The sequence below is a fragment of the Perca fluviatilis genome, chromosome 19, assembly GCF_010015445.1.
Source record: "Perca fluviatilis chromosome 19, GENO_Pfluv_1.0, whole genome shotgun sequence".
In the NCBI taxonomy this organism is placed as follows: Eukaryota; Metazoa; Chordata; class Actinopteri; order Perciformes; family Percidae; genus Perca; species Perca fluviatilis.
In genome coordinates, this window is record NC_053130.1 from 6,145,510 (window position 1) to 6,161,447 (window position 15,938).

Consider the following 15,938-nt stretch of genomic DNA (forward strand, 5'->3'; position numbering starts at 1 on the left):
CTTTTTATTCAAAAGCTCCTTACTTTCTCTCACTTTCATGCTTTGATACAATATGGTGACATTAGAAATATGTTTTGAGCACAGCAGCAATGCCCCAATCATGGCCACAGCCTTTACAAGAGAGGAAGAGAAGACAAGAGAAGAATAGACACAGCTGGCCGTGATTAGCACATCCATGTTTCCGTCAGGAATAAAAGATCATGTTGGCACGCACTCATTTTTTTGTGTAGGTGTATTTCCTGTACTTTCCTCATGGTTAGAATTGAAATAACTTGATTTGTCTGTCAGGATTTTACCAGGTTTGATAACTTTGATAAATCCAGAGGGCTAATATTACATTTGATGATGCATTATGATATCACAGCACCACTATTTTCATATATTCATGGCAAAATATGATACATACAGTAGCATTTTCAAATGAGTAGTAGTCTGTAAATCAGTGGGGTTTGTGTCCCAGTGGAGGTCAGCTAATCTGTTTTTCACTGTGAGGCTCACTCCAGAGGTGGGTGGAAGGAAGCACACACACACACACACACACACACACACACACACACACACAGCCTATCCTCATCACCATGTGTTGGTCCACAGGGAGAGGAAGTAGGGCGACACGCTACAGACTCCCTGCCACCCACACCTGCCTCCACTTCAGGCTGCAGACGTACACACACGCACAGTGAGAAGTATCTACTTTCATATAAAATACCTTATTGGTTTGCTTAGTTTCTTCATCTGAGTTCCTATATGTTGTGTGGTGTGTAATTTGCCAAGACGATTGCAAATGTGAAGGATTAGAAATGCCATGGACATTTCAATGGGCTTTACAGTCCATTTATGTCAGCTTCAATGTCCACAAACAGCAGAGATATACAGCAGTTTTAACAGCATTAGTCTGGAACATTAGAATAATAAAATAGTATAATACATTATACTCTCATTTTATCAACCAATGGAGCCATTATGAAACATAATGTTTAATAGCAACTTATGATTTGGCAAAGGCTTTGGTTGTACATTTATTGTTTAAAGTGCTTGAAGTAAGTATTTTCATTTTCTATACTGTACTTTCAAGTAAATTATCTAATGCATTATGACTTATAAGACCTATAATGATTTAATAAAATATGATGCATAATAGATTTAACATCCTAACATTATTTAATGTAGATCATATTAGCTCCAGCTACAACATTAAAATGCTGCTTATATGTAAATGCATCAGTAATATTCATCCAAAAAATACGATTTACAAAACTTTCCTTTTGAAAGAATTCTGTTTGAGAGCATCACATATATTCTGGGCATGTTCTAGCTCTTGATTGCAGCTACTTCACCACTGTTGTAATGTTTATTTACTCAAAGTGAAATATTCAAATGTTAGACTCTGTGTTTTTGTGATTGCACCATTTCATCAAATGATGGGGTGTGTGCATCAGCGTGTCCTCATTTCACCAAAATTCATATTTGGTATCTTTGGAAACTTTGAGATCTCCTCTAGCATTTCAGAATGAAGTTCTGTGGGTAAAGCTTTTGAATGCAGGAGTTGTATTTGGATATTTAGCAAGTAAGTAAAGGGAAACCCTCACTATTAAAGGACATATTTGTGGAATATGTGGAATAAATTCAGAATTGAGCCCAGGTTATCGGAGGCAAATACTAATGCCTGTCATTCACCTCAACATTATTACTGTAGTTCATCATTTCTGAGTCAGAATTCTAGCTTCCTCATAATGTGCATCTCTTTGGTAAAGCTTTTCTGATGGGAAAACAATATCCTTTTTTTGTGAAAATGTATCCCACAATATTGGAAAGTTCCCAGCCTGTTTTGGATTCAGATGTGGCATCTGCAGTGGTATCTGTCGGCCAACCTAATGATTCAAAGGCTATCAGTTTCCATAGAGCATATTTAACATATGACACTTGGGTGGCCCTTCCATCTAAAGTGGTTTACAGTAGCAGGAGTGCATACATCTTGAGTATGGGTGGCCCCAATGGGAACTGAAGCTCATATCCTGACAGTGCTGGTGCTGATATATGCTCTACCCACCAAGCTACACAGAAAATGAAATCCCTAACCTTGGCAGCTTTAGTGCTAGGCTCTACTCATTGAGCTCCATGGGAAATTGAGTTTCTAACCCTGGCAGTAGCGGCACATATAGCTCTACCTACCCAAAGGGCTGCAAAACTGCAGAATTTCAAGGACATATCACACTTTCTCATTTTCCTTTGGCTCTGTAGAGGTCAATAAGCTAAAAAATATTTATGGACTTGTGTTCTTATTAAGCAATATGAATAAAACTTTCATCAAATGAATATAAAGGATGGTCATTTAATTTTAGAAGAACATTCCCATCATTCAATTAGGCAGCCAAGTGCACAAAGCAGCAACATTTTGCAAATCTTTTGAGAATTAACTCTAGTGTTATACTTTTTTTTTTAAATCCTCATTGCTTTTTACTTTCGGAAGTTGTATCCCTTTCTCTGAAGCATTAAAAAACATTGATATTTTTGGTGAATTCCTTGACAATTAAGTTGCAACTGGATCTAATATTTTAAGTTTTTCTTTAGAATTGAGGTTTAATTTGAAAACAAATGACAACATAAGACAAAGTCAAGGCCCAATTACAAGCTTCTTCCTGAGTTTTCAATCTCATATTTTAGGGGGCAATGTTCATTAATATTTTGGTTTTCAAGCACATTTTTTTTCTGACTTCAATTTAAAACAAAGCCATCCTGGTTTACACTTCAGTCTGCTTTTTTATGTACATATCTAATAAATGAAATGGCATTTATCTTCATACAAAAAGTACATATTTCATGTGAGATAATACTACATTTTCTTTTTTCTGCAATTTATTTATTAAATGTGGTATTTGGTTTTGTTGGTTTGCTTTGTAAAAGTTTGGATTATTCATTTTGATGGATTGTTTTGAGAAACGTTATGATTTGCAAACTTTGCATTCAACCCACCTTAAGCTGTTCTTTAAGTCGCTTTAACATTGTTATAACTTTCTTTGAGGGCTATAGTCAAACTTTCAGTGGTTGACAAATATATGTCGAAAACCAAATGTAGATTTTTCCACAGGCTTTCAAGTGAGAGTAGCGTTTATCGTGTTCATCTTCTCCTGTCCGACATCACAGGTGTTTTTGAAGGGAGAAATCAAGAAGGCAGTGGAGAGAGGTCTCTGGGTCATTGGTAAAGTGAAAAATGATCCGCTTACATCCAGGCTAACATTGCCTGATAAGATTGGGGGCAGATTGGACAGAGCTTTTCGCATTAGAAAGAACAGCTCACCCATTCTAAAATGTAGGGCAGGGCCACTCAGGAGATAAAGTCACTGTCAGTGTGGTAAAAGCCAGCGGTGACACCACTGACATCAGCACTTCCTCTAGACTATTTTCTTACACTCAGTGAGAGTTGCATTTCCAGTCCTATAGAGCCCAGAGAAGCACCTGTAATCCAAGACACTGTAGTAATTATTGTGTTTTGAAAACCACAGCTTTCATTTTCATTCATTTTAATTTAACAGTTTGTGTTGGTTTCCTTTTTCAGTAAAGCCAGATGCTGATTTTTCAGGATTAAACAATGATAACAAATATAATATAACCATACAAAACAGAAATGATGAAAAATACAATATAATATAGAAAGGTAAAATAAAAAAATGGCCGCAAAAAGTTTATTGTGGCTTTAATGTCAAAATGCGAGCCCTTTACAGGATCAGAATTACCTCTGACCTCTTGTTTTCCCGATATGTTTTACACAGCAGAATGCACACAAGCTCTCACATTTATGCTGTGCAGGCATCGGGTATACACAGTGTTGTTTGTTCAGCTTTTGGCTTTGTGTGTTTGGCTGAGTGTGTGGATACTCTTATATTTATATCTTCGTGAGGACCAACTAGAGTTTAAGGCTTTGAGAGTCAGGACCTCTGTTAGCATAACACACCTGAAATCTCACACCCAGCTTTTAGCAGTCAAGTTGCATTGTGGGTAATGTAGGTGCCAGGTTTTCACAACGAAGAAGCACTGATTTTGATACTTTATTTAACAGTTTATCGTGAGTCCGACAATATTTTGGCGTTGCTAATCAGTGCAGTACTCTTTTAAGTACTGTAGTTCTCTATAAAGTGAAATGGTTCGTTTGAAAAAAAATTACACTGTGTGGGTGTGATCAGATTTTGTCTCACAGTGACCGGGCAACGTGAGTGAACAACCCCACAACTATCATCAGATTTGCCTTCAAATGTTGCCAATAATTTATTTGTGCATGGACATACGTGACATCAACTTTTTATAAAATATTTCCATTGCTCGAAGTGTTCAGAGTTGTTTATTTGGGTCAATGTAAGGGTTTGGAATTACAATATTTCAATCAGGAGAGACTTCTTTGCAATTATGAACATATTTATTGTACATACAACATGTAAATGTACGAGTCTCTGGAGATTGGACTCCATCGAACCCAAATATCCTAAAGGGTTTAAGGAACCCAAACAAATCCCCTGATGGAGTCCAGACACTGGTGGTGGAGAATAAATAGAGGGACCATCAACAGCCAAGACGAGATGCAACCCAGGTCCGGAGCGGGCTGACCACACCACGGTGGCAGAAGGGGGGAGGCGGGACGCACTCTATTTCCTGAAACGACAACTGCCAACCGTGGAAGAGAGAGCAGATTTAAAGCAGGGTATCAAGCTGTGATAGGCTCGTCGACAAATGGTCGACCCTGATTGGTTTAACTAACAACAACACAGCTGTTCTGATTACTACTGACCAGTGACGTACCGTGAAACAGCTTATCATTATGAGTGATGGAAAAGTGAATGAAGTCTTCCTTTAAGAATTTACGCTGAGCTTCATTTCAATCAGGAGAGACTTCTTTGCAATTATGAACATATTTATTGTACATACAACATGTAAATGTACGAGTCTCTGGAGATTGGACTCCATCGAACCCAAATATCCTAAAGGGTTTAAGGAACCCAAACAAATCCCCCAAAAGGACAATTAGTGAGAAAACTAGTTGGCGCATACATACCTCATGAGCCGCAGGACTCTGCAGACGAACGAGAAAGCAAAGTTGACATAAAAGTACAATAACTAGCCTACCAAAAGCAGAAAGATTACTGCCCACACCATGAAAATAAAAATTTGCGCACAGCCTAATCAAATTAAAACTTCGGCACTCGCCCGGTGTAAGCAAAACAAAACCTCGGCATACGACCGCGGCAAAATAAATATGAAATAAAATAATATCGGTGCCCACCGAATGCAAAATAAACCTCGGCATACGACCGGCGCAAATAGTAAACCATGGATCTTGCCCATCCACAGCAATAGACCTGTGAAAATAAATGCAAAATAAGAAAGGCAATTAAAAAGACGGCGACACGCCGTTACCAAAACTTCGGCAACTGCGGGAGCAAAACAAACCTCAGCGCCCGGCCCGGGACGGAACATAAGAAAGGCAATTAAAAATCTGCCACGGAACAGTGGCGAACTAAAAGGCAAAATAAGAAAGGCAAATAGCAAATCGGCAATGGGAAGGGGAAAAATAAGAAAGGCAAAATAATAAATGTAACTACAGATGTAACGAGGGCACACAGCCGTTTGCAACATCATGCAATAACAGGCACCCAAGCCGGTTCAAGAGCCACGCGTTAGGCTATTATGCCTGAAGCCTGATGCACACGGCCGATGCAGGTATAAGCAGCTTGACAGCGCATGATGCGTACAATGGATAAGACTGACAGAAGCCCACAAAATACACCACCACCAGTTATATGCAAGCATACCTACCATTATGGTTTCAGGGATCTCTGGTTCTCGAGAACTTTATCGACATCCGGACGGATGTAGGATGCGTAGGCAGAGGATGACCATCGTCCCAGTTGTTGCAGAGACGTCCTCGACATGCCCTGATTAGCCGCCGTAGTAGCAGCTCCTATTCTAAATGAATGCCCAGAATAATGCTGGGTGGACATCTTAGCTTTGAGGAGGACTGCATTCAACTGCTGATTAAACCAACATCTATGCATAGGGAAGAACCCAGGAATCAGAAAGAGTGGAGCGAGGGAATCAGTGCGTGGTCTAAGTGACAAATAACTAATCATAGATTTGAATGGACAGAACTGTGAGTCTGTGCGAGCAACCACAATAGAACAGGCGCCACCTCTTTTAGAATGCTTAAGTTTCAAGCAATAATGACTAGCATGAAATACCAGATCAGAGAATGTAATATCTCTACTGGAGTTGAATGATTTTGACTGCGTAGTGAATTCCCCGCACCTAAGGAAAGCATAGAAAGCAACCATAAACACAGCCTCAAGTAACATGTCAGTATACGCGGAAAATACCCCCTGCCTAAGAACACCCACCAATTTATGCAATATACCCAAAGTAATAGGTTGCCTATGGTCGGGGGAAGAAGGGTGAGCTTTATTGATACCCTTCAAAATTAGTTTAACAGCCGGCGTAGAAAATAAGCTAGGAAACGATGGATCATAACACCTGATATTAAATTGGATGCCGGCCAGTAACCCCCTCGTATATTGGGGTTTAAAGTGACGAGTATCAGTACAATAACAAATAAAAGCACAAACACTAGTAAGGAGAACAGGTTTAAGGGGGACACCAATAGACACACAGAATAAAGCAAAAGTACACCACGCAAAATCATATGTTTTCAGAGTAGACACAGCTAAGCCTTTCCTCATATACTCCCTAGCCGCTACTAAATAAGCATCAACGGGATTAGGAATCAATACACTGCTAGCTCCCGTAGTGACGGTAGCACTACTGGTACAGGCCAGGCTGCCGGGCAGAGGCTCCAAAAGGTCTGAAAATGAAAGCGAGACAAAGCATCAGCCACAGAGTTATGATGTCCCGGGACGTGGCGAGCAGTAATAATAAAATTGTGCGTGACAGACGACCAGGTGATGCTCCTCATCAGAGGCATTATCTGACAACATGTTGAGCGCCCTCTATTAATAATGTCAACCACACTCTGATTATCACACAGGACTGAAATCCGCTTCCGTGTCCACAGACCGCCCCAGACGCGGCAAGCTATAGCAATCGGGTAAATCTCATATAGAGCAATGGAATCCGCCGGGGAAAAAGTGGGAGGCCAGTGGCCAGCAAACCACTGCCCTTGAAAATACCCCCCAAACCCCGCGGAAGGTGCAGCATCCGTGTAAAACCTCAACGAATCAGAAGAATATACTACGTCGTCGTAGAAAAACGAAATGCCATTCCAGTCATCCAGAAGTCGGGACCAGAAACGCAAATCAGACCGGCACCCGTCATCCAGGGACAACACATCATGCAACCCAGGCACCGAAGATGCCAAATCCAGCAACCGGGATATAAAAGAGAGCCCCTGCGGAATAACGCGCATAGCGAAATTCAAATGCCCCAGCAATGAGAGCAACCGCCGCTTAGTAACAAGACACTCAGGCACAAAGGACGCAGCAATGGCACGAATGCGTTCCAACTTCTCACCCGGAAGGGACGCTTCCATGCGCACCGAGTCGAGGGTGATGCCCAGAAACTCCAACCGCGTAACCGGACCAACAGTCTTAGCCTCAGACAGAGGGACACCGAGGGAAAGAAAACACCGTCTCAATTTGCCCAACGACCCAACACTATCCCCAGGGGGTCACGAAGAAGAAAATCATCCAGCAAATGAATCACCGCTGGAACCCCAACCCTGTTAAGCAGGATCCAGCAAAGTGCCTCGGAAACATGATTAAAAATACACGGGCTGCTCCGGCACCCGAACGTCAGACGCACACCAAAATAGTATTTGGAATCCCACCTGACGCCAAAAAGAGGCCACTGCGAAGGATGTATAGGGACTATCTTAAAGGCATCAGTAATGTCAGCCTTGGAGAGCCAGGCCCCCCTCCCCGCCAACTTAATAAGTTTAACCGCATCATCAACAGTGGCATAATGAAGGGAGAAAGGGACCGGTGGAATGAGACTATTGATACTTAACACGGGCCCGCAGCGCGGCGCGGACAGATCAAATATAAGGCGCTTCTTCCCAGAATATTTCCCAGTCGCAACACCCAAAGGACTAGTGCGAAACACACAACGGAGAGGAATCAAACGCGGCCCCACTATATACCCTTTGCTAACCTCAGACGCAACCAACCTAGCCACCGTATCAGGGTCAGAAACAGCCGAAAGAAGATTCTTCGCCACATATGTAACCTCCGGATCGGCGAGAACGCCCACCCGAAACCCTTGGGAAAGCCCAGACAGCAGATGATCGACAAACACAGAATTAGGATGACTAGACAGTTCAGATGCCAACACACGTAAATTTAATGGGGTAGAGGGATGGAGCTTCAATATGTCTTGGAACCAGTTTGAGGTTGACCCCGAGGCTTCCGGGCGCGCGGCGGGCCGGTACGACGGATGTGCATCCCGACAATCGCTGCAGATGTGAAGAAAACAGCATCCCATAAGTACACACACCTTCATTAAAATTATTACAAATCGGATTATTGTTGGACGTATGAACCTGGCGCCCCCGGCATCCACTCCAGACACCGGAAACCGCGACCGCCACGGTGCGACTGGGCCGGGCCGGTTGGCTGCCCCACACCCCGCGGGGCAGCGAAGCAACATGTCCCGCAGCCCCGGAGTGAGAACACAAAATAGCTTGAGCACCCCCACGACCATAACCAGGATCTCAGTGTCCAGAATTGACCAGTCCAGGCGAACGTTAGTCGGGCAATATGAGCGGCAGCTTTCCGAAAAGCTCTATGGTACTGCAAAAATAGTTCCGCCCGTACCTCAGGAACAAATCGCCCACCAACGCCAGGTACGAATCCAACTCCACCCTGCCGGGGTACACGGAACAAATAACGTCCGAAATATACCCAAACGCCACCACGAACTGCCCAAAGGAAAGATCCTTGTTCAGCCGAGGGTCAGCGGACTTAACCACCGCCGAAAACCCATCCCCCGCCACCAGAGACTTATCACACTCCGGGGACGGCAAAATAAGACTCACCAGATTAACATCACGGCCCTGCAGAATTTTAGAGCGCAGCCTACTGGAAATATTAGCAGACACGGGGATGTAAGGCCTACCTAGGGAAAGAGAAGGCACAGCAGTGGCCAAGGAATGACAATGTTCCACGGAAGGAGAAGGCACCGGCTGAACACCGACCACCGCTGGCACAGACAGGGAAGCCAGAGCGGTAGTAATAGTACCAGACACGCCGCCACCCGCCATGCTCTCCACAGCCCGCATCCTAGCCTCCATGGCCTGCATCGAGCCGGCGAGGGACTGCAGTGACGCGAGGATGAGGCCGGAATCCGAGGAGCCCCCCGGAACAGCCGTATCAGCCGGCTGGCTGAGTGCCCCCGCAGCTCTCCTCTTCGCCGGGGCCCTGGCAGGCGGATCCGCCTTCTTGGTCCGTTTCCGACCACGACCACTGGCAACCGGCGTGGCCACAGACGGGGCTGGCGACAGGCAGTCGCCAAGAGCAGCCAGCTCCCGAAGCTCCGGTGAAAGCACGCCCGGAGCCGCCACGACGCCCCGATCCCGAAGCCGAGAAGACATCCGGTCAGCCTCCCCCGAAAGTGAACCAGAGACGGCGGTCAATCTAGAGCTCCGACGCACGCCGTCCGGAGACCCCGTGGAAGCCTCCACGTCCAAACACCCACCAGGACCATCCGACCCCGGATCCAACTCAGAATCCGACATAGCAGCCACAAAAGCACAAAAAGACAGCGTAAACAGGAATGCCATGCAACCGGTCAGGAAACGCACGCACTCTATTTCCTGAAACGACAACTGCCAACCGTGGAAGAGAGAGCAGATTTAAAGCAGGGTATCAAGCTGTGATAGGCTCGTCGACAAATGGTCGACCCTGATTGGTTTAACTAACAACAACACAGCTGTTCTGATTACTACTGACCAGTGACGTACCGTGAAACAGCTTATCATTATGAGTGATGGAAAAGTGAATGAAGTCTTCCTTTAAGAATTTACGCTGAGCTTCATTACTGAGGGTCCTCACAAATACATCGGAGCAAGTAAATGTGTGCGTGTGTGTGTGTGTGTGTGTGTGTGTCATTTCTTGTAACATTACTATCATGTGCCTTCTGACTCCATGTGACAGCAGATAAAATCCCGATACAGCAGCTTACATGAAAGAACAACAAGTCAGTGATGATCTGGCTATACGCTGTGACACAATGCTAACGCACACAATTCTTAATAATAACTTTATTTTCTCTCTATCTCTCTCCCCTCCCCCTCTCCTCCCTGCTGCCTGAAACAACAGACCACTTGGGCATCGAGTTTATGGGTAAGGAAGCTTTTCTTATCTCGCATCTGCATGAGTCACGACTGTAAACATCACAGGCTTCATATTGGATCAACATTGCGCTTTGTAATTGCTTACATACACTACATGCATTGTTCATGACACCCAGCAAATAGCACACGTGGACATGCCTAATCACATATGACGTCATTATATCATTTGACATGTGTTGAAAACAAATGGCGTCCCTATGAATGTACACTCACATTTTCACAACCAACAAACTCTCTCTGTGGCCATGCTTTACAGTCTTTGAAATATTAGCCACTGTCTTTGTCCCTCTCGTCTCTCCCTAAACAGATGTAATCATATATCATTCTGCACCATCCCTATCTTTATGCTTTCTTTCTCTCTTGCTCTCCCTTTGTTTCTCTCACACACAATTGCTTATGAAGTGTCCCTTCAGAATTCCAATGTGCTGCAGTCTCCTTGGAAACAGTGAGAACAGAGAGGCGGGCGGGGTACAGTCAGGGAGTTTTTATGATGTTGGCTCGGTTACCATATGCAATCCTCATTAGTGCGTGCGTGTGTATGTGTGCACATGTATGGCACGCATTCAAAAGTGTGTTTCTGAAGTCCTTAGTTTTTACTTGTGCGAGTTAGAGGAGAGTCTTCCAGTCATTGTGTGTTGAATGTTTGTGTGTTTCCCCCGCACATGGCTGCGAGGCTATGAAGGGCGGATGCCAGTGGCTTCTCCTAGTCGTTGCCAAGCTCCCCTCTCCTGTTCCTGGCTCTGCTTGCAGCCTCTTAGTTGGGTATCACAGCTGAGGAGCGCTAGTTAATGACATGGAAGCTTGTTGTTAACTAGAGCCCCTCACTCTCTCATAATTTGGGCCCTTTCCACACACAATGGATCATCGAGGAAAATGGCCTCCCCCTGGTTTGACATAACTGCCCCGACATTCTCAAAGTAAAATTTCCCAGGAACAAGCAGTACCGTGCTTCTTTTTCTGCGGCACGACCGCTGCATTTGCAGTCGAACGAACAAAAGCTTTTTTTCAGGAAACTTGCTGAGACAATGCAAACCTGGCAGTGACAGATGATCTTCTCCACAGCACTATCTTGCAGGTTTTCCCATTTATATTCAGTGAGAGGTTTTATGCCTCTGCAACATTGTTCAGGCTGCCACATTTTCTTTGCCTACCTAACATCTCTAGTCCTGCCAATGTCTTCTCCAGCATTGTGTCACGCAGTGCACAGATAGATAAGCACCTCCCACACTCAAGCCTGATTTGTCAATGTCTGTGGCTTTAAAAGGCTTACATAGCAATGCACTGAAACAATATACAATACAATTAAGTATACACAGACTGTACAGAGTGGGTCACTTTGGAAAAGCAAGTGTGAGGATGAATTCAAAAAAAGTGTGTGGGTTTTAAAAAATCTTAAAACATTCCTTCCTACGCCATCCTATTTCTGATATAGCAACTGATCCGATATCATTATTTGGAAGGGCCCTTATCGTCCACAGATTGATATTATTTTAGTCACAGATACTTATGTCAAGGATCTGACCATTCCTGACCATCAAATGGTTTAACAGTTAGGTAGATTTGCCTCTGATAAGATAAGGCTCTGCTCGTTGAGGGAGCTCTCAAAGAATCAAAGGAACAAGGATTCTGCTGGCCAAACAAATCCCCCTTTAATAAACACATCAGTAGTCGGTAGTAAAGTCCACCGTCTGTGCCTGTATGATTACTAGTCAGCTGGTAGTCAATCAACTGATAAATGAGCCACTGATGGTGAAGCAATAAAGCTGTTATTACCACTAATGCAAGCTCGGCATCAGTGTTCTGCCTGGACCAATGCAGCGCTTAATTTTTTTGTGGACTGAGCTTTTAAAGGATCATTCTGGTTCATGAAAACTTGATTCTTATATGATGATAATATAATAGTTTTGACCATTCCTATTGGTAATGATAATTGCTTAGATCTATCACAAAGCAATGAAGGCCATAAAGAAGTCAATACATAATATAGGAAAGTAATGCACTCCAAGGGTTGTAGTGAGGTGATTTGAAGAAGGCCTGAGGGCCGAAACGTCATCAGAATAAAAGAGATATGCATATGAAGCCAGAGTGTGCGACACTTTAAGAACAAAAACCCTATTATCACCTTGACCTATCATACTTGCTCTAGTTGTGCGCTTACAGTTTACTTCTGCAATGGAGCCTTATTATTGTACATTACACGTGGCTGATTTTCTCTTTTACCGCCACATAAATTCAGATAATCTGGCAAAACTTCGGTTTTATTTACAACCTGTCATAAAACCCAAATTGTAACAAGGTGGAATAATCCTAAATTATTGGCCATATACATATGACTCATCTTTATTCAATTCAGACCTAATTATTAAAGACCATTTATTTGAATCCATCCATGCTTATGTATATTATTGCACTCGGTTTTGCTGACTAAAGCTTATCAGTTAAGTTAGTCTAATGGAATCTGAGGAACAACTCTGTGTATCACATCCATATACACTCCACTTTGTTAGGCAGAACGGTACAATCTAATGCTATCCAGTACAGCAGTCCTAATATAACATTCATTTGTAGACATGGTCACAAATACGTAAATTGAATTCTCTGAAATTAATTCAAATCTGTGTATTATTGAGGTCATAAAGGCAGTGTTGTACTGGACTAAATAACATTGAGAGGTGGAGAACCCTTTACATACTGTACATGAGTGGGGCAAAATATTAATAACAATAACTACGACTTCAATGCAAAAACATGCAGGCGTACTTTACAGGTGTTACCTACTGAGTGTAGATACTGAAACATACTGTATGTGCATTGGGTTTAAGCTACTCAGTCTAATCCCATGGTAGTTATCTTCCACAGCCAACCCAAAGCCCTATGCATGTTTATAGAGAATGCACCGCCCCCCCCCTCCAGAGTCAGTTTCTGAGGTTAAAATTAGAAAAGAAGTGTCTGAAGGTTGAGATCTCTCCACCCAGGCCATCACCCACACACGGCTTAATAAAACAGAGAATATATTTAAGATTTCTTGGATCCTTACTTCCTCTTTATACATTTTTTAAATCGCTTGGCAAAAAGGGGAGAAGTTTTTTACTGTCAGTCATGTGGGCATCAATATTTCCTTTCCATCAGAGATCACTGAGCTCTGACTGCGAGATGTTCCACCTGGTAGTAAATCAATGTAAGAGCAAAGTGTTACAGGCAGCTATTTTTGGATTGTAAGTCGTGTTGATATTCAATATCCACCCAGAGGGTTTAACTTGTGTTTGTGCTGGAAGGAAGCAGTTTGGCAAACTAGAGCAAAGATGAATGGAGCTAGGTCGACACATTTGTGTTTCTGTGTTGAATACAAGACACACGCAAACACACACACACACACATACATATATATATATATATATATATATATATATATATATATATATATATATATATATATATATATATATATATAGTTAGTGACATTTATGTCATTCAGTTGTCTTTTACATGTGGAGGCGAAGTACAAAAAGTTTTCATTTCACTCTGCTCGACTTTGACAACTTAAGAACTAACACACATCGTGACTGCAAAATATTAGTCCTGATCTGCTCAGTGTCAAAGAAGAAAAAGGAGATGAGTAACAGGAGAGATGAAAGACAGACAGATGTAATGCGGAGTGAGGAGTAGCAATCACACTGGTGTCTTTCCAGAGATCACATTTCAATCAAACAGTATCATCATTTCTGTTTTTATCTTATTTTTCTGTGAATTAGTTTTAAATTCCCGGGGGTGTAGCTTTGTTCTTTTCAAATAAGCTGTTACTGCTGCTGACAGAAACATAATATGCAGTACATTCTCTGCAAAAAGATGTAGAATAACAGGTGTATCATAGTAATAAATTAGAACTTGTCCAGAGATTTTTTTTTAACAAACCTAAGAAGAGTTTAACATGGATATAAGTTTTACAGTTTTTGGTAAAATCAGACTGATGGGCTTCATAATTTTTACTTGGTTGCAGTGTATAAAAATTATCATGGCAAGGTTAAAAATCACGTGTAAGAACAAGTAACACAGATATAGAACACACACTGGGACATAAAAAGGCAATGCTTCACGTCCAAAAACTAAAGAATTGATATGGCCTTTCAAGCCTTGTCAGGGCAGTCCTAATATTACAGTATGAAGAAGGTGGCTGCACAGGCCAGTGACCATGAAAGCAAAGGCTTGATACCCCTTGTGTTTCAGCACAGAACAGCCAATAGCTTTGGTTCAGCTTACCTCACCTGACCAGAACCCTGGGGAGGCCGAGCAGCAGCACTGTGAACACGCTACAAGTGGAAGAGAGAAAGTGTAAGAAGAATAAAAGAGAGAAAGATAGAAAGAAATGCCCCAGCGAAAACAATAGCTCCAGTCACTGAAATACATTCAGTATGTAAATGGGTGAATAAAGCCATTTAGGTAATAGAGGAAAGGACCGTGACCAGCCAAGAGAGCATGCCTACTGTAGCACAGCAGACCTGTATAAATACAGGTTTTTATCCACCGTCAGCAGTCTGCACTCCGGCACATGAAAAGGCTAATGCTTAGGGCTGTGAGGCAGCCGCTGGAAAGTCTGTGCCTCTCTGTCTGTGTCCTCTAATCTCTCCTTACACTTTCTATGTTCTCGTTTATCCATTCCTGTCAATCTCAGCTTCTCTTGACACAGATATGATATATAGTACAGCATCGATCTTCAACAAGAGGGTCTGGAACACTTAGGGGGTCCTCAGAGTTACTGTAGCAGGGCCCCAAGTTATTGTTTAATCTTTTTTTTTCTTATTTTTAAGTTAAAAAAAATATACATAAACATGAGCCTGACAGATTATTAGCAAAAGTAAATTTGCCTATGTGTGATTTATTTAAAAAAAAATGTACACAACATTGATGACCGGCTTATCAGCCTGTAGGTAAGGTAGCCACTAAGGTAGCCATCCACAGATACAGTTAAGCTGAAGGATTCAAACATGAAGTATAAATATATGAATGTCAATAATTATTTTAACAGCTTAGTAGTGTATGCACCACAAACAGGTACAGTATGTGTAAAGGCTTTGGGCTGCCCTACACGTTATTGTGGACCCAGTTTAATATGCAACTTCATTTTATACAATATATGTAGTAGGGCTACTGCTACTGTAGGGCTACTGCTCCATCTCCATTTCAGTTAAGGGGTCCTTTGCTTAAAAAACATTGAAGACCCCTGACTTAAAGAATAAAAAAGTATAGGATAAACAAATCCTTTTTGAGTAAGTACTATTAAGACTGTTAGGAACACAAGATATGATACAATAGAGGAAAAAAGCATGCAGCACTGAACTGCACCTCAGTGTGGTGATATCTGAGCTGACTGAAAGGTTCCAAACAGAACTTGAAACTGTATCGATCTGAAATTGCATTGTGCTTAGCTGTGATTAAGGTTCTAACTATCAATAGCTTATATACCTCTATGATAGTTGGTTTGTGTAGCAGTTAGCCAAAACTGACCTTTATGTCAATCATCCGAATTCTGCCACTAATGTCAACCTTGAACCAATTCCAAAGCGCTGCCACTAAACATTAAATGTTACTGCGC

The 15,938-nt window shown here is 42.5% G+C and overlaps 1 protein-coding gene across 1 annotated transcript in view; it reads left to right on the forward strand.

The window, feature by feature from the left end:
* LOC120548190 (pro-neuregulin-3, membrane-bound isoform) overlaps positions 1-15,938 on the forward strand; it is a 411,125-nt gene that overhangs the window by 366,321 nt on the left and 28,866 nt on the right. The window contains 1 exon segment of the mRNA XM_039784271.1: positions 10,314-10,337. Coding sequence (XP_039640205.1) covers positions 10,314-10,337 — 24 coding nt within the window.